The sequence below is a fragment of the Colias eurytheme genome, chromosome 29 (assembly GCF_061535395.1).
Source record: "Colias eurytheme isolate Ceu_HAF_F1 chromosome 29, ilColEury1 Martin Lab GWU primary, whole genome shotgun sequence".
Classification (NCBI taxonomy): Eukaryota; Metazoa; Arthropoda; class Insecta; order Lepidoptera; family Pieridae; genus Colias; species Colias eurytheme.
In genome coordinates, this window is record NC_143008.1 from 1,135,954 (window position 1) to 1,158,531 (window position 22,578).

General features: G+C 35.5%; 1 protein-coding gene across 1 annotated transcript in view; it reads left to right on the forward strand.

Moving 5' to 3' along the window:
* The window catches only part of DCTN1-p150 (dynactin subunit 1), a 46,614-nt gene extending 36,133 nt beyond the window's left edge, over nt 1-10,481 (forward strand). The window contains exons 26-31 of the mRNA XM_090118033.1: nt 6,201-6,285; nt 6,930-7,092; nt 7,888-8,007; nt 8,405-8,515; nt 9,179-9,276; nt 9,935-10,481. Coding sequence (XP_089974159.1) covers nt 6,201-6,285; nt 6,930-7,092; nt 7,888-8,007; nt 8,405-8,515; nt 9,179-9,276; nt 9,935-10,019 — 662 coding nt within the window. The 3' untranslated portion in view covers nt 10,020-10,481. The remainder of the gene's footprint in view (nt 1-6,200; nt 6,286-6,929; nt 7,093-7,887; nt 8,008-8,404; nt 8,516-9,178; nt 9,277-9,934) is intronic.
* The last annotated feature ends 12,097 nt before the right edge of the window (nt 10,482-22,578 follow it).

Genomic DNA, 22,578 nt, shown 5'->3' on the forward strand with positions numbered 1-22,578 from the left:
GAAATTCTTCCTGCTCCGCGACCGGACTTTACCATAAATAATTAAAAGAATTGTTATTAAAATTTCTTACTAAACTGAGCTAAAAAACTTACGTACCAAATTATTAAAGAAAATCAAGAAATGAAATGCCTAACCTATACCAAATAGTTACTACATAATGTAATTAAAAATTATGATTAGTATATAATATCGAAAATCAAAAAAGAAATGCCTAACTAATTCTACGTACGTGTACGTCTACGTAAAATTTCTTTTAAATTATGTCATATTATTTTTTAGGAACCAGGGGGGGGAGAGGAGCAAATTCTATTTCCTTCCTTTCTTAAACGGATGTTTTTAATAATCTATGGTGTAGCCACTGATCAGCTTAATCGATACTCAGTTTTTATCAAATCCAGCAACAAATCCAAATTAGATCTTTCCTGTCTCACGCACGTAACTAAAGGCTGAAGAGAGAGAGAGCACGTAACTAAACCGTTTAGACGAAGAAAAGTGTATAGAAAAAGGAATAAATAATTTCATAAACTTCCCGACGATCTTTAAAAATAAATTATAACTTTCATTTTTTTCATTCCCACTTTTACCCCTATGTAGGTATAATAAGTGGATGAACCAATTTTGATACACTTTATCTGAGAACCAGCGTCGGAAAATATTCTGCCTAACAAAAAAAACCGCATCTAATTCGGTTTACCTGTTAGCCAGCTACGGTGCCATAGACAGACACACACACACAGAAATACATAGCGGTCAAACACATAACACCAGTCTTTTTGCGTCGGGGGTTAAAAATATAATACGACATAATTTAAAGGACATTTTATGTGGAAAATTTACCTATACACCAGGGTAGATAATTTTTGAAACAAAAAAAAATCGCAGTAGGATGAAACCCATTAGAAAAGGATATGATAAAAATGTAAGGAAAAATAAATTACGGTCAATCGGAGTTCGGGAAGTGGGAGGGGGGGAGCTTTTAAGAGAAAAAAATGGTTTCTCTCGATTTCTCGATAATAATAACACCTGCTAATTTTTTTCTACATATTTTAATTGTACAGACATCACTTTTCCACAATTTTATTATATGTATTGCTTCACAAGCATTGGCAGACGACAAGCGCTTGTCGCCATCCGTCGCGATTTGAACTGAGCGTTCCCACGGCATGTGTGCGTATGGCAAGCACTGGCGAGCGACAAGCGCGCCGATTCCCATGGCATGTGGTGTGGTGTGGCGCGGTCGGATTTGTGAAGCAAACATGTCGTGGGAATCAGGCTTTAACTTAATTTTTATTCACCCGCATCAGTGCCACCTAAAAAATCTTTATATCGAAATTCGAGCAAAGTTAAGAAAATGAGAAATAAGAGTTCTCAAGGATCGTTAGAGATAAGAGGCTTACTATTGACCGAAAACAACATGTGTTATGCCGAACCTGAAACAGCTTCACAACGAGAATTGCGGCTCACAGCTGACCGCGAACGGCATGTACTATCCTGTGAGACCGAAACCTTCACTGAGAGGGTATAACGTCTTACAGCTGATCGCAAATGGCATATTGTACTATCCCGTGAGACCGAAACCCTCACTGAGAGGGAATTACGTCTCACAGCTGATCACGATCGTCATATTTTATCTCGAGAATCTGAAACTTTTACTCAATATGAAGACCGTTTGACAAATAATAGGGTGCACCATAATATTATTCGATCTCTGGAAGATGAACATGAGCATAAGCAATGACTAGAGTAGGGACGCGAATATTACCATTATTTGAGACAAGAACGATTAATAAGTTTGTTTAATGAAAGATTAAGAATTGAAACTATTGGTCTCTTGAAACGGACGAATAGCGAGAGGCCCGTCTTACTGCAGACAGATTTCGACATAGTCTTAATGACTTAGAGGTAAACATAGAAGATCAATCTACAAATTCGGTGGTGTGGTCCGACAAATATAAAAGTGGGTTTGCTTATAACCTCACAATTGATTACCTACAGATCATCTTCTGTATAGGCGATATTAACGTAGTATGTTCTTTTTGTAATGCTTTAAAGTGGAGTAAGGAGTCGGCTTTCGTTTGAAGATACGCCGGAACCTTTGAAATCACTACTTTTAAGTTTTAGAGGAACATGTGCAATCTAAACAGTTCTTAGACAATATTAGCTCTTATAGTATTGCGTTTTAAATGATCCTTTGGTGCTCAACAATTATCAGATGCTCCTTTCATTCTTACTTTTAAGATACAAGGTCAAGTTTATCATTTGATAGGATCCCTTTTGCCTGAAGGCCAACCTAAGTTTCTTTAAATATATTTTGTATTCGACTACGACGAATAATCGAATACAAGAAATCAATATTTCTCGAATTTAAAACTGAACTCATTTCACAATTTTAGAACATGTTAATTCATCAGGTTAATCCGTATATATGCGTTTTAAATCGACATTAGAAGCTTTTCCTCAAGATGGTGATATTAATATAAAATTGGTATAAATGCCGATAGACGGAAGTCTATCAGCACTCAGGAATTCCCTGAGCGTGTTATAACGCCCAGGCCACAGTATTACAATTTTTCCTACAGTAGGGCGACGAATGTATTTTCGCATAGCAACGGAGGGGAACTCGTGGGGGGTAAAGTGACGCGGGCCACGTACCACAAACATGCTTAGTTTGTGGTACCGAGCGCGAAAGAAAGTCATCGTGTTTTTAGTAAAGTTACTATGTAAACTAACGTAATTTATTACTTAGGTACATATTCTATAACGGTGCGCTCAAACTGTTAATCTACATTTAATTTAGATTATTATTTTAATTACTAAGAAATGTAGAATTTAAATTACATTCATTCATGTTTTTCTCAGATATTCGATGTCTATGATTTTCGATGATTTTAAGATTTTCTTATCAGAGTATTCAATTTTAATGTAGTTAAATTTTATAAGAGAAAATTAAGAACATTCAAAAATAAAGTGTCACGTATTTTTTTTAAACGACGAATGACGAAAAACGACCGAATCGCGGACGAAGTCGCGGGCAACAGCTAGTATGATAATAAAACAAGCAATGCATTAACTTTTTTCATTTGGCAATTTCCAAGAAAATTAAAAGAGTATCACTGAAAAGTTCTTATACATATAACTATAAAAAAATTACGGAGGAATATATGTTTTTATTTTATGTTACAACTAGCTTTCCGCCCGCGGCTTCGCCCGCTTTGTCTAAAACATAATAAATTATATACTAAAACCTTCCTCTTGAATCACTCTCTATTGAAAAAAACCCGCATCAAAATCCGTTGCGTAGTTTTAAAGATTTAAGCATACATAGGGACATAGGAACAGAGAAAGCGACTTTGTTTTATACTATGTAGTGATATAGTAAACACGGGCTCCAAAAAATTCTGTACTTTAGCAATGTCTTACTACAAAAATACGTAAAACATAAGTCCGACTGAAATGAAAGAAAACTGCAATGTATACAAGATTAACATGAACAAGAACAGACAATATTTTCTAATGTTTGATTTTACGCGAGTATTATACATTTAGATATTAAAGACTTTTTAACGGATTTTAAACGCGATTTATTCATTTTAGACAGTCAGTCTCCCCGTGACCACGCTCGCTGTAAAGTGTTCGAAACGTCGGGAATGAATAAATCGCGTTTAAAATCCGTTAAAAAGTCTTAAATTTCTTAGAACAGATAATGAAACCAAAAATAAAAAGACGTGTGGCACTCGGGGACCGCCGCGGTAAAGCTATTGCATGCTATGCCTTCAAGCCACACCTCCGCGCCCGTCGGAGTGGGGAGCGTGAGGTTTTTTCGTTACGGAATTTCTCGATTCGGTCCCCGCGCTCAAGGCCCGCGATAGAAGCTATGCAATAGCTTAAAATAGAATTGTCTTGTTTCTGAATCACATGAAGAAGAATATAGGTTGGGGAGGCATGTGGCAAAGTTCATGACAGCCTTAATGCATACGCTCAAGTTTGCGCATTTTTTTAATTTGCAGGCATGGCGAGCTTTCATTTTAATGTTTTTAATATTACTTTGTAAACGTGTTAAAATGGATTCTGTCTATACAATATTGATAAATTATATCAATTAAGTTCTGTTTTTAAAAATAAGTGGAAATTGGATCTCGAAAATTTTTCAATTCCATGGCATGTTTTGATATATCATTTTGGGATATCGAAGCAAATAGGTAAGTTTCTGTAAGGGGTAAAATTCTGTTATCCCATAAACTACCCAATTTGTTTGCTATATGGAAATTTTGTATGACAGAATTTGTTTTAATATAACTAACTAGCTTTCCGCCCGCGGCTTCGCCCGCGTTTTCAAAGAAAAACCCGTTCCCGTAGGATTTCCGGGATAAAACCTATCCTATGTCCTTTCTCGGGTATCAAAATATCTCTATACCAAATTTCATGCAAATTGGTTCAGTAGTTAAGGCGTGATTGAGTAACAGACAGACAGACAGAGTTACTTTCGCATTTATAATATTAGTATGGATTGTCACTTATATTATAATACCACAAGAGCTTCAAAATTATCGGGTATTTTCCGAAAGGTTCGTTGCAAACAAATGAAGGAGTCAAGTTTTTAGTCAAGGTTAAAAAATCACGAGCGCGAAGCGCGAGTGATTTTTCCTGAAAAACTTGACGACTTTATTTGTTTGCAGGGAACCTTGAGGGAAATGCCAGATAATTTTGAAGCTCGTGTGGTATTCGGGAGATTATTTTTCCGTCCCAAATGTCGGCCAATAATTTCACAATTGAATTGAACCTGTCAGTTTGACGTCAACGACCAGAGAAAATTTTCAAAAAATTATCAGTATAATACCATGTAGGTTGTACCACGTGACGTCGAATGGTGCAATTCTATTGGTCGATATTTGGGTCGGAAAAATAATCATACATAATAATATGTCACACTGAAAATGGTAACTTTGGACTAATGGTAAATTAAAACCAACACGAAGGAAGGTTATTATGAGTATAATAAACTTGATATGTTTTGAAATAATGTGCTCATTTAAATATTAAGATTGAAATGTTTTTAACCTTACGGTGCATTTACACCATAGAAATCTAAATAACAAGACACTATAAGTCGTAAGCACGCCTGACCTTGTCGCCACTCATGTGACTTCCAAGCCACCAGTGCGTTCGTCGCTATTCAGTTGCTCTCGAGATTGACATGATTTACACCAAACGAACATAGCTTGAGCTAGAGCAAGAGCATTCTTTCGTTATCTTCTAGTGTAAACGAAAGCTCGTATTCATTGTTGCTCAGTATTAGAACATTGCATAGAATCTTTTCGAACGCACTAAGAACAAGGAAAGAATGCTCTACGCGTGTTTACACTAAAATAATTTGTCATATTTATTTATTTATTTATTTATTTATTTATAATACTTCATTGTACAAACATGAATGGACAAAGCAGAAAAAAAAGAACAAAATTACAAAGGCATCATTTGTACAAAAGGCGGCCTTATTGCTGAACAGCAATCTCTACCAGGCAACCTGGTAGGAAAGGAAATGTAAGAAGGTCGTGGGATAGCGCAAATAAAAATTGTCATAAATAAATAATAAAATTAAAATAAATATATAATAAAATTGTCATAGTTTGGTTACAATGAGCATAACGCTCTTTTGATGTAAATGCACCGTTAGTCCTATCTAGTCTTACTGTAAAATCTATGTAATTAATTTTTCATATATTTTATTGATGTTTTAACCATTACATGTCTTAGAGCGTATACGCACTATGCGGGTAGCCGTCCGGCTGACCGCAAGCACAATTATGTACGTAATATTCATTTCTATGCGCACTGTGCGGTCTGCGGTTACGTACATAATTGTGCTTGCGGTCAGCCGGACGGCTACCCGCAATGCGGCTACCCGCATAGTGCGTATAGGCTCTTAGAGTTAAGCTTTCGTATTTATTTTCCTTTTATAGCATTTTAAAATTGAAATTAATTTTTAAAACAAGGAAAGTTACTTGCGCGTTTCACAAATCCACGTGCCACTAACGTTCTCGTCGACTATAGACGACATATGTCGTGCTATATAGCTCTGTTAGATTTCCACACTAGATTTAGTATTGCTTTAATACGTGGTGGTAACTCCCAAGCTCTTTCCTTGTTTGAAGAGTCTTCCTCGTCTTAGTTCTTATCTTTAAAGTAAATTTTTCTTATAGAAGAAACACCGGTTAAGGTGACTCCAGGAGTGGCCACCGGCGAAGTCAATGAAGCGTTGCAACATCAACTGAAAGTTCTTAGCTGGTAAGTAACTTATCACGGGTAGGGGCTCATACATCAGTTTCACTGACAGATTTTCTTTAAGGACAAGTAAGTGATCAGCCTTCTGTGTTCTGCCGGATAGATTTTTCTTCGTCTTCACATCCAATAAATAACTAAACTCACAATCATATTCAAAAACTGCTTGAAACAAAATTGTCTACGCGTCTCTTTTTACCACTTCAATCTTTTCCTCCTATTTTCCCTTCCATTCTTTTAATTCCGTCGTCAATACTTTGTTCATGTGCCACGGTCGCTTATCACTATCTGCAGACGACCTGCTAACTCGATTGCTCTTACAATCAATCAAATTTAAATTGTGTTCGTCTACTAGGCGTGTGGAACGCGAACGCTCAGCCCGCATAGCGGCGTGCGCACGAGCAGAGCGCACCGCTATACGCATCTTTTCCCTCACATATCTCAGTCAATTCCTTTAATCTCGTCGTCAATACTTTCCTTACCACTAATCCTTAATAAATACAAATGTTCATGGGTAGTGGTTGTCGATAATTAGACGACCCACTAGCTTGATGGCCTTTATAGCTATAACATGCCCGCTTTTTAACCTAATGTTATGTACTTAAAGCTTTCTCGACAATCACTCTTTAAATATTGTATTCATCCACCAGGCGTGTGGAACGCGAACGCTCAGCCCGTATCGCGGCTTGCGCACGAGCAGAACGCACGGCGATACGCAGTTTGCGTCCCCTGCAGCACCCCGCGGCGCCCGCCGCGCGCGCCCGCCGGCAGGCCGCCGCGAGACTTGAGGCGGACCTCGCGGCGTTGCATACTGTGAGTATACACAAACACGTACACAGACACGCAATACACACACACAGATACGTAGAGCTGAGTGGAGAGAAAACACACACACAGATACGTACGCAATAAATATACACACATGTACACGCACGTTACATACATACAGATAGACTGCATACGCTGCATACTGTGAGTATACACAAACACACACGCGAACACACAGAGATAGACACAGATACATCAAACTCACGCATGTAACATCACACAGACGCACACGCACGCGAAGACACAGATACATCACATACACGTACACGCAAACAAATACGTTACATACGCACACGTTACACCCGCCGGCCGCCGCCGCGCGCCTTGAGGCGGACCTCGCAGCGCTGCATACTGTGAGTATATACAGCAACACATTTATACACGCTAACGTACATACACACAGACACAAACACGCACGTAACAACGCGCCTGCATACAAAGATACACCACACACGACATAGACACGTACTATATGCATACACAGAATAAAGGTCATCATGTAAGTGTACGCACACGTAGAGAAGAGGGTGAGAAGTTATATACGCACACGCATAAGGCAGGAAAACATATACACATACTCAGCCAAACATACTAACACGCACAAAAACACGCATAAAGCACACGGACCATGCAACATTTTCTGAGTTGCTACGACCATTCTTCAACAACATCCCGGCTTCGCCTGTTATACACTATCACAGGCGAAGCCGGGATGCACAATTAATATATTATTTAGTAGTAAAAAAAAAAGTATGAGTATGTTTTTATTATTTTTTTAAGGAATGGACGCTATTCGTGGCACGTTCAGGTCTCGTCAAGTTCCCCGAAGAGCCGGGGAAGTACGCGAAGGCGCTGCAACAGCACAAGGAGAAACAGAGAGAGATTAGACGGCAATTGGAGGTTTGTAGCGTGTGAGAGAGAGAGAGAGAGTAGGAAAGTAAGAAGGAATAGGGAAAAAATATCTAGAGAAACATTTTTTTGAACCAATTGTATGTTCTCTGTGGGTGGCTGAGTTGGTCAAGCGTCCGCCCCGGATTGGCGTAAAAGGATGCGGGTTCGAGTCCGGACTCGTGATCTAATTTTTTCTATTCTTTATAATTTCATATGAATGTTCTCTTCCAGGTTTAAATCACTTCTTATGCGAGCAAAATTTGATTTTTTTTATTTCAAATCGATTGATGTAAAAAAGATTTCGCAAATCTTTAAGTGGTAATCATATATTTTCGGATTAGCCTTCCTTTCATAATTATTCTAATACACAAAGTACATACCATACTTACTTATTTTATTTTAACAGGAGAGACTATTCGCGCTTCAAGCCGAAGCCAGAAGTTTGATATCCATCCACCGACCTTGGCGTTGTGTTGAAGCCGACTTCACTGAGTTCCCCGCACCTGAGTTGACAGCGGTGAGTGATATGAGTTGGTTATGTGATATGAGTGTGTCAAGTAACATGAGTTAGAAGCGGTAAACTATGTTATGACGATTGAAAAGTGCTTCTATAAATGTTTGAGAGTTGGTCGAGTGACATGAGTTGCGATATTGACATGAGTTGCTATATTGATATGAGTTTCGAGAGTGACATGAGTTGCGATATTGATATGAGTTGCGATATTGATATGAGTTGCGATATTGACATGAGTTGCGAAAGTGACATGAGTTGCTATATTGATATGAGTTGCGAGAGTGACATGAGTTGCTATATTGATATGAGTTGCGAGAGTGACATGAGTTGCGATATTGATATGAGTTGTGAGAGTGACATGAGTTGCGATATTGACATGAGTTGCGATATTGGCATGAGTTGCAAAAGTGACATGAGTTGCGAGATTGACATGAGTAAGGAAGAGTGACATGAGCTGGGGGAGTGACAAAGACACGGAGTTTGTTGTCGGTTCTTCTCCGTAGAAACTGCTTTCCAAATCGGCGGTAAATGGTAAAACTATATAATGACGATTCAAAATTGCTCTGCAACTCATGTCAAACTCATAGAGAGTTTGACATGAGCTGGGAAATGAGATTTAAATTTTTTCCTCAGTATTTTTTTTCAACATTTTGTATTATTTCTCAGGCACTCACCGGCAAAGCAGTGGACATTGGTACAATAAAATATCCCGGCAACGCGACCGACAACGACACAATATACGTGACTCCATCGCAATTGGCCAAGTGAGTATTTTCTTTATTTAACTAGCCTTTCGCCCGCGGCTTTGCCCGCGTAGTCAAAGAAAAGCCAGCATAGATCCCGTTCCCGTGGGATTTCCGGGATAAAACCTATCATATGTCCTTTTTCAGGTCTCAAGCTATGTCTGTACCAAATTTGAAGTAAATTCATACAGTACTTTTACAGTTTAGCCCGGACATACAAACAGACAAAAATTCTAATAACTATATTTTTGACTTCGATATCGATTGTAGATCACGCCCCAAGTAATCTTTTAAAAAAAATATTCAATGTACAGTTTTGACTTTCCTACGACTTTTTTGTATTATATTATAGATTAATTGGAAGAAATTGCTTGAAGCAATAAAGCCTTGCATCAAATGTCCTGTTTTTATATAAAACTAGCTGTGTCGCGCGGTTTCACCCGCGTGGCTCCGCTCCTGTTCGTCTTAGCGTAATGATACCTATAAGCCTTCGATAAATGGGCTATCTAACACCGAAAGAATTTTTCAAATCGGACCAGTAGTTCCCGAGATTAGCGCGTTCAAACAAACAAACAAACTCTTTCAGCTTTATAATATTAGTATAGATTTGTATTTTCTGTTTTTGTATGCAATATAAAAGATTATAAATAAATAAAAAATAATGTATTTTTTTTCACAGTTTACGAGAGTTGGTTGAAGAATTAAAGTCTGATGAAGTTCAGTTGGACTTGAAGCCTTTAGACCATACGGTGTGCGCCGCGTAATAATATTTATATTAAAAAAGTATTTTTTTTCCATTATTCCAATATATTTAAAATTACTTTATTGTAGTATGAATGAAAAATTTATATATTTTGTTCATGAAATTGTAAGTTGAGAAATGTTAATAATAATTATGTATAGATAATTAATTATGTAGGTATAAGAAGAATCTTTTATTGTATAATCGTTTATTTATTTTGGCTGCTATTCGCTTTTTTATTATTTTAATATGACAATTGTATGCTTTAGGAAAATTGGCGCGAATACTAATGTTTTTTATTTTGTTTCTTCAATTGACAGATGTATAAAATTATAATTTATAATCTGTATTCACTTTATAGTCTGTGTCAAACGTCAAGTAAGCGCGCGCACACCGCTTTGGTTATGTCAAAGAAGAGGCCGTCGCATGCGTGTTACAATAATAATTATAACAGTACTTAATAAAAATGCATATTTATTAAAAAGTGTTTTATTTACCTGCCTTTTCCTATATCATAGTACTAGTTTACCGCCCGCGGCTTCGCCCGCTAGGATTAAGACATCCTAATAAATTATATACTAAAACCTTCCTCTTGAATCACTCGCACTCGCTCTCACACTATTACAAAAAACCGCATCAAAATCCGTTGCGTAGTTTTAAAGATTTAAGCATACAAAGGGACATTGGGACAGAGAAAGCGACTTTGTTTTATATGGTTTTATACTATGTAGTGATAGTGATAGAACTCGCTGCTTGTCCCGGCTTTGGGCTAATCCTTTCGGGTCAAAAATTTGTCTCGTAAAAATACTCATCAAAATTTAATTTTCATTTATTCTGAACTAGCTTCCGCGTTGTGTTTTGATAAAAGGTAGCCTATGTTCTTTTTCATGGTCTAAAGATTGTCTGTGCCAAATTTCATCAAAATCGGTTGAGTGGTTTAAGCGGGAAAGCGTAACAGACAGACAGACAGTTACTTTCGCATTTATAATATTAGTAGGGATTTTATTAGTTTTTAAACGAGAGAATGGGTTTTGATAATTCCATATCTAACTAATAACTATGTATGTATATCAAAATACATACCTTTTTTAAGCAAATAAAAATAATTGTTCAGTTAAACCAGGTTCCTGAGATTAGCTTTTTCAAACGCTCAATCTTTTGTGCTATATTATTATTTATTATCTAACAGTTTTTTTTAATGAAAGTTCGCTCTCACAACTAAAATGCTAGAGAGATTCTAAATAATTTTTGTCTTGTAACTACTTAAATAGTTCAAAATCAAAAAGGGTTAACTTCTTTTTCTAAATATCTGGTGAGGAAAAGAGAGACCTCTCGGTAGAGAGTAGTATATTCCTTGAGCAAGACTTGAGTTTTTTTCGAGTTGATATTGCTAGCTAAATCTACTATACACAGCTACAATAATTATAGACTACAGGCCCATATAGAAATAGTATGACACAGATGCCGTACAAAAATGGTGGTCCACAAAGTAAGAATTTATTTTTATTTTCGGACAATTGCCGGGGTAAATTTGGTCATTTGATTTCTTTTTTTTTTGCTTTAATCCATTATTCCGCAACGCCGTACAAAAATCATGGAGACAAGAGGAAAAAATCTCTACCTGTACTTTCGAATTCTCATCTGCACTCAGGTGGACAGCTTACAAGTGACGGCACAGTGCTGAATCTTATTATTTTATGCTCTTGTATCGTTCTAGATAGGTCACCTGGTGGTTAAAATGACCCAAAAATTTTTCAACATGGGCCTGTAGTCTATTAGTATCATACAACACAGAGCAAGTAATATTATGTCATACATAAAACACTTTTCTTCTGAATAAGTTTTTTTAACCTGTCATTTCATACTGAGGATCACATAGGCCCATTTACTTCCTTACTAGTTATACATGCAAAATTGTTCATTTGTTTGTCTTTCACGTCGTTACGCAGCGATTTTATAAATTTTTCGTGGAAGGGTCGATAATTAGGCTTTAGAGTGACTTAAATATAGGTTCACTTACAATGGGGAAATAATTTGTCATAATTATTTTTAAATTTCTTTCGAACTTTCTTATGAACTAAATACTTAAGTAATCTTAGTTGTAGTATTCTGAACTTATTCTGAAATTTTCGATCTCGATTACCTTGACCTGGGTACTTAATATAATGTTGTGTGCAGTTTTAATTGGGATTTAATTTTAATATTAATTAATTTAGTAAGTTTATGTTAATGTTTTTGGATTATATCCTGTAACTGTGCCTTTATCCATACTAATATTATAAATGCGAAAGTAAATCTGTCTGTCTGTCTGTTACTCAATCACGCCTTAACTACTGAACCAGTTTGCATGAAATTCGGTATAGAGACATTTTGATACCCGAGAAAGGACATAGGATAGGTTTTATCCCAGAAATTCTATGGGAACGGGTTTTTCTCTGAAAACGCGGGCGAAGCCGCGGGCGGAAAGCTAATATGAAAATAAATTATTATGCGAAAATCGTATGCAGTTAAATGAAAACTACAAACGAATACAAATAGACAAATAAATATACTTCATAAGTTCATATTATATTATTAAGTAAATATTACATACAATATACTTATAGAAACGTGTAGGTAGATAAATAAATCTGACTAAATGTCAGATTTTCCAAAAATTTTCGTATTATATATTATTAAAGTTGTCGCATTATTTTATGTGTTCTTCAAAAATTATATCATAATACAACAAAAAACTTTGCTAGCGCGATTCAATTCTTCTCAATAGCGTGTAGCGACATCTATTTTCACTGACCGAAGCTACTTGATACTCGACATAGCATTTTTCTCTGAGATGATTTTTTTTTTCTTTAAATAAAAGTGTTCATCCTGGTGCGCGTCCGCGAGTTCTACATCGCGATGCAGCGTTGCCCTTACATCCACGAGATGAGGGAGCGGCTGCTTGGCGCGCCAACAGACGGGGTTGAACGCGAACGCGACCAGAGAGAGCAGAGCGAGTCGCCGCCGCCGCCCATAGACCCGCAGGTCGGCACCATCGTCAAAGTGAAGATCATCCATCGTCATTCACTGTTTATTCTATTTTTTAATTTCAAAGTTCTGTGCTATCTGTGTCATGAATTTAATCACAGAATTTAATACATGGTTCAAAGCGAAAAGGAATAATTTAAAAATAAAATTTTATGCATTAATCAATCGATAATCAAAATAAAAAAAACAAAGTGTGATTTTATTAAAAAAATGTTTTGGTAGGTGTATTGCTTAATTTTTGCCTGCTATAATTGTCCAACATCAGCTATACTTCTTTATAATATGTATTATAAAGAGGAAAGGTTTGTAATTATGTATCTATACGTATGTATGTATGGTTTTCACGCATAAACTACTGGACCGATTTCAAAAATTCTTTCACCATTAGAAAGCTGCATCTTCACTGAGCAACATAGGCTATATTGCATTTTGAAAAAAAATAGAGATCCTTACCAAAAATGCAATAATGTAACCCAAGGTGTAAAAAATTCCTCAATAAAACTTCTGTCATCGCGTGCGCTGCGGAATCTATTGAAGATAGAACAAAAAAATGTTCTACGGTATTATAGAATGGATCAATATCTACAAGAAAGTCCGCGATACCATATGTCCATCTTCAGTAGTTATGTTACTACAACAACTTTTTTACGTTTTTAAAGTAAATAGAAGTGCCGACAGTAATCAAACCATGTTATCCATACACATATTATATTAATCCTTATCCCATTCAATGTTGATGTTTTATTATAGGTAGACTGTTTCAATACCAGCAAAATACTTTTTAAATGAAAAAAATTGGATATTCCATTCAAAAGATATAACGAATTTTTAAAAGTGTCAATCTACAGAAAATAGTAGGTATACTGTTCAATACAATGAGCAGGCCGTAGTGCGGGCACAGTTATAGTTACTTCGTAAGTGCGGGACGGGGTAAAGGTGATTTTCATGTGATTAAAAATTAAACCTATAGTCCGACCTATAGTAGACTTTTCACTGTCACGATATCGCTATCGCTTTGCGGGTAAAACCGCAGGGCATTGCTAGTAAATAAATAAATAAATAAATAAATAAATATCTATTTTTTATTCGTGTCATCAAACTAAACATACTTAAACCATGTGTTTGGTTCGACTGTGCCAAAATCATTAAAATCCATTTCAGCCCATTGAGTTACTATGTACGTAACTCAATGATTCAGCCGTTCGATACAGAGATAAATTTTCATGTTAGGAAAGGCGTAGTCACACGTTACATACATCTACCGTAGCACTTAGACAACGTGTGACTGCGGTTTTCCAAACATAACATGAGTATACTTAGAAAAATAGTCACGTAGTCGTAATTAACGTATAAAAAATAAACAGCATGGTTATTGGTTAATTAATAAGTCTCAAAATATTGACATACGAAGGTATGTATCTAGGTATTAATAAATTATGAAGATAACATCTAAATTAAATCCATTTCACAACAAAGAAAATTCTATCAAATATTGAAATACCACAGAATGAGCATTATTTATTAATAAACAAAATATGTGTGCAAATTGTTTTCCAGTCATTCAATTTGGACATAGTTCATCGAAGTTCACATCAAACGAGAAATTATTTCATAAGCTCGCCTTTGATGTCGTTATTAAAAATGCTCGATGGAAACGGCGGGAAAGCACGACGGGGTTGCCTGTATGAATAATTGTGTGTAGTGTTGCAATATTGAATGTGATATTGTATTGTAAATTCATTTACTATTATACTTTATAGTGAAGTGATACTTTATGATATCAAGGATGATATAAAACAATAAATACTATACGTTAGGTTGATAAAACAAGGCTATATCTAATTATTGTAAGGTTAAAATTTAATGTATTTAATTTTTATGTCAAAAGAAGTATTTAGGGTAAACATTTAACCGTCATAACATCAATATAAAGGTTTAAGAACTGCATATCTAGGATAGTATATTATGTCGTATATGTGCACTTTTTAGTAAAGATAAGCTTATTTTTTTAATAATATTTAAAATTAATTTTAATCGTAGAAATAACTCTATCTATCTGTCTGCACTGAACCGATTGGGATGAAATTTGGTCCAGGGATAGCTTGAAAGTCAAGGAAGAAAGGACAGTGGAATGGTAACTAATAATATATTTTATCCCAGAAATCCAACGGGAACGGGAACTATGCGGATTTTTCTAAACTACACGGGCGAAGCCGCGAGCGAAAAGCTAGTACCTATAAAAATAAAACTAACAAAATATGAAACTATGGAACAACTTCGTTTAAAATATGGCAATACTGATCTGACAGTTACGCGGTTCAAACGCAATGAAAAAAGTAATAAATCATAAATATCGCATCACGTTTGCAACACTGTGGGCAATTACAACATTCCACAAACATAATATCTCATGTGAAATATGTATTATGTCGTTCATATATTGCGATTTTACACGCTTTATATTAGCTTCACCTGTATGTTTGTAACCGACTTCTTTGGGCGCGATTTTGACCCACTTTAAACGGCCAGATTTCGTTCAAACTTTGTAGATTTATTGAGGACCGATGACAATACACTAATTTGATAAAAATTTTCTATTTTTTTAGTTCGGTTTTCTATAAAAAGCGTGTTTTTTAGTTTTTTTAAACTATTATTATTTAATCTCAATAAAGAAAGTTTAATAAATTTTGAAAGGAAAATTTTTTAGGCGCTTGAGAGTAAAATTTCATAGTTGCGTCATGGCAATACCGTCACGACATGGAGTAAGGCGATGATTTTGGTATCTTTGAATCTTGTCAAAGAAGGTTTTTTTATTGTATGATAGGGAAGCGCTTGACCACTATCTCGCCTGTGAGATGTGGCCTAAGATAGAGCGCGCTTCCCTAGAAGGTACCTGTAGAAGTTTCACTTCTGACACGTATGCTCGGCACACACGCTTTTTTTACAAAGACTTTTTAATTGAAAACCTTTATAAAAACTTACCTACTGTCCGTCCTGGCTTTCGTCAAAAAATATATGATATTTTTGTGTTGATACAGATTATAATAGCCTTAGATAAAGGGACTAACAGTAAAATAATTCTTCAAATCGGACCGGTGGTTCCTGAGATTATCGTGTTCAAGCAAAAAAACAAACTATAGATTTTGTATAGATAAGTTAGAAGTTGGTGCGTATGAAATAAATTTTATTTATCTATTACTCAATCACATAACTATTTCTCATAAATAACGAAACAAATACATATACATATATATATGTAGTTAGTTATCTTACTTAGGGGGTGTTAGGCGGTCAGCGAAAATTCAGCTATCCGGGCCTGAGGCACATGAGTAGAAAGACGGAACAGAGACTAAGCTTCAAACAAACGCGAGAATCGATTGCACTACTACAAGTACGCGGGGCCATGTGTGTGTGACTCTGGCCGCTTGTCGCGTACGCAGCGATTCTGGAAAAAACCGGTTTAGGCAGAGGACAGTCTCAGGGTTGATACGACGCACGTTGTTTGTTTTATTAGTTGCAACTTGCAAGTTTGAATATTTTAATATAAAACGTAATATTTCATTGTCAAAAATGGTTGTTTATTGTACTGTGTGTATGAATAATAGTAGAAAAACCAAAAATATATCATACTTCAACTATCTCAAGGAGTACAATAGGTGAGTAAATATTTTGATTATTACTTTTTCAAGTAAGTACCTACTTGCGTTTATTTTATTAGGTCCTTTTTTAATAAGATGAGAATTGTACATGGTGTGTTTTTACCTTTCATTATTATTACAAGTTTAGCATTTGTAAGTATGTATGTATGTATTGTAAGTGTGTACATACCTAGGTTGGGTTGTAGTAGGTAGTTTTGTTTAATTTGTCTTAACCTATTGTGACGACCCTACCAAAATAGGTAACAATTTTGCACGTTCTTAAGAAGCTTAGTCTCTGTTCCGTCTTTCTACTCATGTGCCTGAGGTAAAGGGTGAGGGGGTCCGCGTTTAGTATGGAATCAACGTGCTCGAAACTAAAAATCGTAAGCGCCATTCACATTTTTATCAAAAACTAGCTTTCCGCCTGCGGCTTCGCCCGCGTTTTCAAGGAAAAACCCGCATAGTTCCCGTTCCCGTGGGATTTCCGGGATAAAACCTAGCCTATGTTACTCGTGGATAATGTAGCTTTCGAATGGTGAAAGAATTTTTAAAATCGGTCCAGTAGTTTATGAGCCTATTTATTACAATCAAACAAACAAACAAACAAAGTTTTCCTCTTTATAATATTAGTGTAGGTAGATTGAATGAAAATATTTTCTAAATCTAAAACAGTCACGAAATCGAGAAGGTGCCTATGTTTTTGTGATTTTATACGAATTATTATTATCGTAAAATACGGTTTTAATGAGCATTTATATGATACTTTAGAGGTTTAGGATTTTTTTTATCGAGTAAAATTATTTTTCCAATCGTGTTTTAATAATACATATATTAGAAATTTCAGTGCGAAAAAACTTCAATATTTTCAATTATAGCTCATAATTTAGCTGGATAGTTATTATGTGTTGTATTTTATCGAAGAATGTAAAATTTTTCAGTTTTTTTTTTTTGTGTGGTGTTTCTCAATGTTAGCCAGAAGGGCTTCTACATTTTAACGCGGACGCGTGGGTGAACTGAAGGTTCACCCTGGTAGCGACATGCACAAGGGCGTCCCTTGACGGGGATCTCGAACCTCGGCTTGGGCTGTCGCTTGAGTGGAGGAGGCCGAAAGGGCCCTAGTCGGACGGGAAAATTTTTCAGTGCCGACGGAGTTGCGTCGGTCAGCCAGTAATATATGGTATCATTGCAATTGGTATCTTATTAGTAAGCAATAGTCTAAACTCTAAATCATCAATATTACTGTTCACTTAATAAAATAATAGATTCAAATCAAATCTATAAATATTTTATGTACTTTTAACAGACTATGATAATAATTACATAGGCATTTTATGTAAACAAAATGGAGCGATACGATTGTAAAAAAGGATGTTCTATTTTTTTATTCCTCCTTAATAATATCAATAATGAAAAATAAATATGTACTTGGTTTTGATTATCTGATTCATAATTTTCTGTTAAAGCGATCGACATCATAACAAGAAAAATAAATATTTGTTTTCATGTTATTAGTCTACAATCTGTCAGTTAGGTATGATCACGCGGCTAAATCACAGCACCGATTTCGATGGAATGAAAGTAGTTGCAGACCTAGGGTCTTTTATTAAATCACTCCTTTAGAGCTAAAGTAGGAGATAATACTATTTTCCCTTGGTTTTATCCGCAGTTAAAACCACGTAAGATAAAATTTATAATTATGTGCATCTTATACCTGCACATTACAAATTCCTTTCCATAGGACATTCCATATAAATAAAATGTATTTTAATTTAATTTAATACCACCTCCATGTTTACCCGCTCCTTGTTTTCATTTACTGCCTCCGAAATTCGGTCTCCGCCATTTAGCGTTGATTAATTATTATATTGTTCACAGATTAATAACAGCGCAAATTCAATCTGGCAACACGCTATTAATAAAAGCGGGAAATTGCGGTTACAGATTAAATACATTTTATTATTATCTTTGTTTTCGTCTTTTATTGAAATAATTTATGGTAAGTATATGGAATATTGTTTTAAATGTTTACGTTTTACAATTCAAAAACTTATGCCAGTGATAATTTTCCAGATAGGTATTATGTTCGAATTATTATACAATTATTAATGAATAACAAAAATCGACGCTTTAATAATTTATATTTTATACTAACCGATACTGTAATTTACCATCTACCTAGTACCTACTATACATAGTTACTTTCATATTAATTTAAAACAAAAATCTAAGTACTTAAACTAGATCTGTGACTTAGGGCTGATTTTTCAATGCTTGGATAAAACTTATTCGTCGAATAATGTATAAAACTACCATTTCAAAAATGTATTCTATTTGCCCGCATTTGACAGTTTACGTGACATTTTAATATTATCGTGTAATACTTTATTGGACGGATAAATTTTAACCAGGGATTGAAAAATCGGCCCTTAATTAAATATTTTCATTACCAAGCGATCACAGATACGACAACAATTTTCCAACTCAATATAGACTTATTATGAACATCGCGGCCCTATTCCAAATCAAATTGCAATGACATTACGTCACTTGTGCCACAGATTAAATATTTAATTGTTTTTTTCGTCGCGTGTCGGCACTTGAACAACATGTTTTCGGCCTTATAACGAGGGTTGCCAACAATGGATGACAAATTGGCCGACGACAAAGGAATCAGGTTTATTGGGATACGTTATGAGGGTACTCGGCGCGTTTCGGGACTAGGGAAAGATGTAGAGTCGTTGGAATATGTTGTTTCAAAAAATTGAAGGTGAAAGGGATAATGATTATTCAAATATAAAATGCACAATAATTGCATTTTATTTCTTACAAAATTAATAACCAACAATATTTTTACTGACCATCTCATATCTCAAAAGACTCACTTCGTATAGTACCTAACTTACAAGTAGAAAACTATAAAATCACCATGGAAAAATTGGTTTAATGACCCATAACACTTATTTAAGTTAGATCTTAGAGCGTATACGCACTATGCGGGTAGCCGCATTGCGGGTAGCCGTCCGGCTGACCGCAAGCACAATTATGTACGTAACCGCAGACCGCACAGTGCGCATAGAAATGAATATTACGTACATAATTGTGCTTGCGGTCAGCCGGACGGCTACCCGCAATGCGGTTACCCGCATAATGCGTATACGCTCTTACTGGACATCAAATAATATGCTGATTAAATACATAATTTTTTGTACCAACAAAATTTACTATCAATTGAGACACAAGGCGACTCCATGCAACCTCTGTTCTCCATGATACAGTAGGTATGCAGATAATGAGATAGTAAGCTGTGTAAACTGTTATATTGCCTCCGGTTATTACTGCAATATTATCTTGTCACAGAACAGAATTATTCCGCTAGTTTCCAAAGTAATGGAGCGGTATGGTGTACCTACATTGTATGTATATTTTTGGTAACATAGCTAATGCCTATGGGTTTACTCACAGGGTCCCTAAGTAAAAAGTAGGCTATGTGCTGTCTGTAATTCAGAGTATAGTCAATCTCCTCACCATAATTCATACAGAAAACATTTCACACAAAAATATTAATTCAATACGTGACGTAGGTATATTTTTGTGCAATTTAAAGCGACAGGTATACACAGAGAAAGAAAAATACAAGCTTAACGTTTAGTTTCTATTCTTTTTTTATGAGCAGTATTCAGGCACAATTCAGGTTAACTAAGATGCCACCTGATATAGAATTTGGCTTGGCGTTACTAGCTTTCAGCCTGCGGTAGTGCGGCTTCGCCTACATTGTTTAAATTTTAAAACCTTAAGTATACAGGTATCAAGAACTGCTCTATCTATTAAAAAAAAAGAGCGCGTGTGCCGAGCACATGTGTCACAAGTAAAACTTCTTTGTCAAGATTCAAACATACAATCATCGCCTTAAGCTATAACGTGACGGTATTACCATGACGCGACCTTGAAATTTTACTCTCAACGCGCCTAAAGAAGTTTCACTTAAAAATTTTCAACCACATTAAAAGAAAAACAAATAAACATCCAAACATAAGATAATCCCCTACCCTTGTAAAGAAATAAACAATTCATATCGCGAGGGGGGTAGTTTAATAAAATAACAATAAACATGTCGCCCGATTAGTGCATGTGATATATGTCGGCTGATATTAGTCGGTGGAATTTTAATCACTGTTCTGGAGCACGTGGCTAGGGCTGGCAACGATTAGTTTTTTTAATGTTCACATTATATTAAGAAACAGATAACTATCCGTTTTTTTTTCTAGATGACTTAAACAGCTGATAATATATCTTACAATATGTATCTTCTGTTACTCGGTAAAAATGTATAGTTATAGTTATATATTCTTTATTGCACACAAATTTTTAATTTTACAATACAAGGATATCAGAAGCAATTGGCGGCTTTATTGCTAAACAGCAATTTCTTCCAAGCGACCAGTACCAAGCATGAAATATACAGTTGCAAATATGGGAAGATAGTGTACACATAAAAAGCAAATAAATTAATAAAAAATGTATTTAACTAATGATATACTTTTTTAATAGACTTTTCAGTTTAGATTTTTCTCCTGTTTTAGGCGTAAACCATTCATAAGGAGTGACCTTTAAAAATTATGAACTATTAATATTATGTAAGTTTAATGATTAATCTATACACAGATTATTTCATTAAAACTCGACTGCTTTCTGAACTTTCTTCGCATGTATTATAAAAGACGCTTCTACAACAAGTCTCGTCGAATTTCCTCGACGTTGCAATAGCAGAATAGCTCATGGGCGGCGACGGCTTTTCCCCCAAGTCACATGCTCTTTTGTTTACCTACATATAAAAAAACTTTTAATTCATCGATGTGACAGCCCTAACGCTAAGGGTGCGCAACGCACTAAAAGCGCATCATGGGATTGCGGGGACCTCCATTTTATACACTTTTTAGATCAGCCCTTTCGCACTGGCGCGAAAAAACGCTATTGTAATATTATGTCGTCATAATCGTCGCATTACTCCATGAGTCATGACGTAACGGTATTTCCATAACGCGACCTTGAAATTTTAATCTCAACGCGCCTAAAGAAGTTTCACTTGCAAAACTGAAAACATGCTTAACCTCATGATATTATTCTATTGTCACCTATCTATATTCTATACTAATGTCTAATATTATAAAGCTGAAGAGTTTGTTTGTTTGTTTGAACGCGCTAATCTCGGGAACTACTGGTCCGATTTGAAAAATTATTTCGCTGTTAGATAGCCCATTTATCCTTATAGGCTATGTATCATCACGCTACGGCCAACAGGAGTGGAGCCACGGGGGTGAAACCGGGAGGAGCAGCTAGTCCTTGATAAGTGTACAAAATTTGAATTAAATCTGTCCGTTTAAAGTTGTTCAAAATCTTGTCTAAAGGAGTTAGTTACAACTTACACACAAGCATATAGGTGAAGCTAATAAAAGCGTGTAACAAAATTGCCTACCGTTCAAAACGCCCAAATAAATTACCATTTAAAACGCCCAAATGTAAAAGTAAGACGTTTGTTACCGCGAGTGCGAAAAAGGGCACCCTCTTAAAATCGTTTCATTATCCGACCCTCGAAGCTTCGCAATAACGTTGTCGCTATTATCGCACGTTATTGTGTTGCTGGTGTTATATTTTGCTTAATAATTCATTTAGAACGCAAATTAGGTAAAGAAATACTTAAATATTTTGTAGCAATTTTGTTTGGCCGCGATAGTCAAACATACCATCATTTAACAAACCATCTGAAAAAATCCTAAATTATAGTTTTACAAGTTTAATAAGAATTTATTATTTATATATTGATACTAATAATTAAAATACTAATATATTGAAACAATAGAGAGGCAATCTAAAACAAATAAGATTATAGTTTCCTACAATATATGGTACTACTAGCGG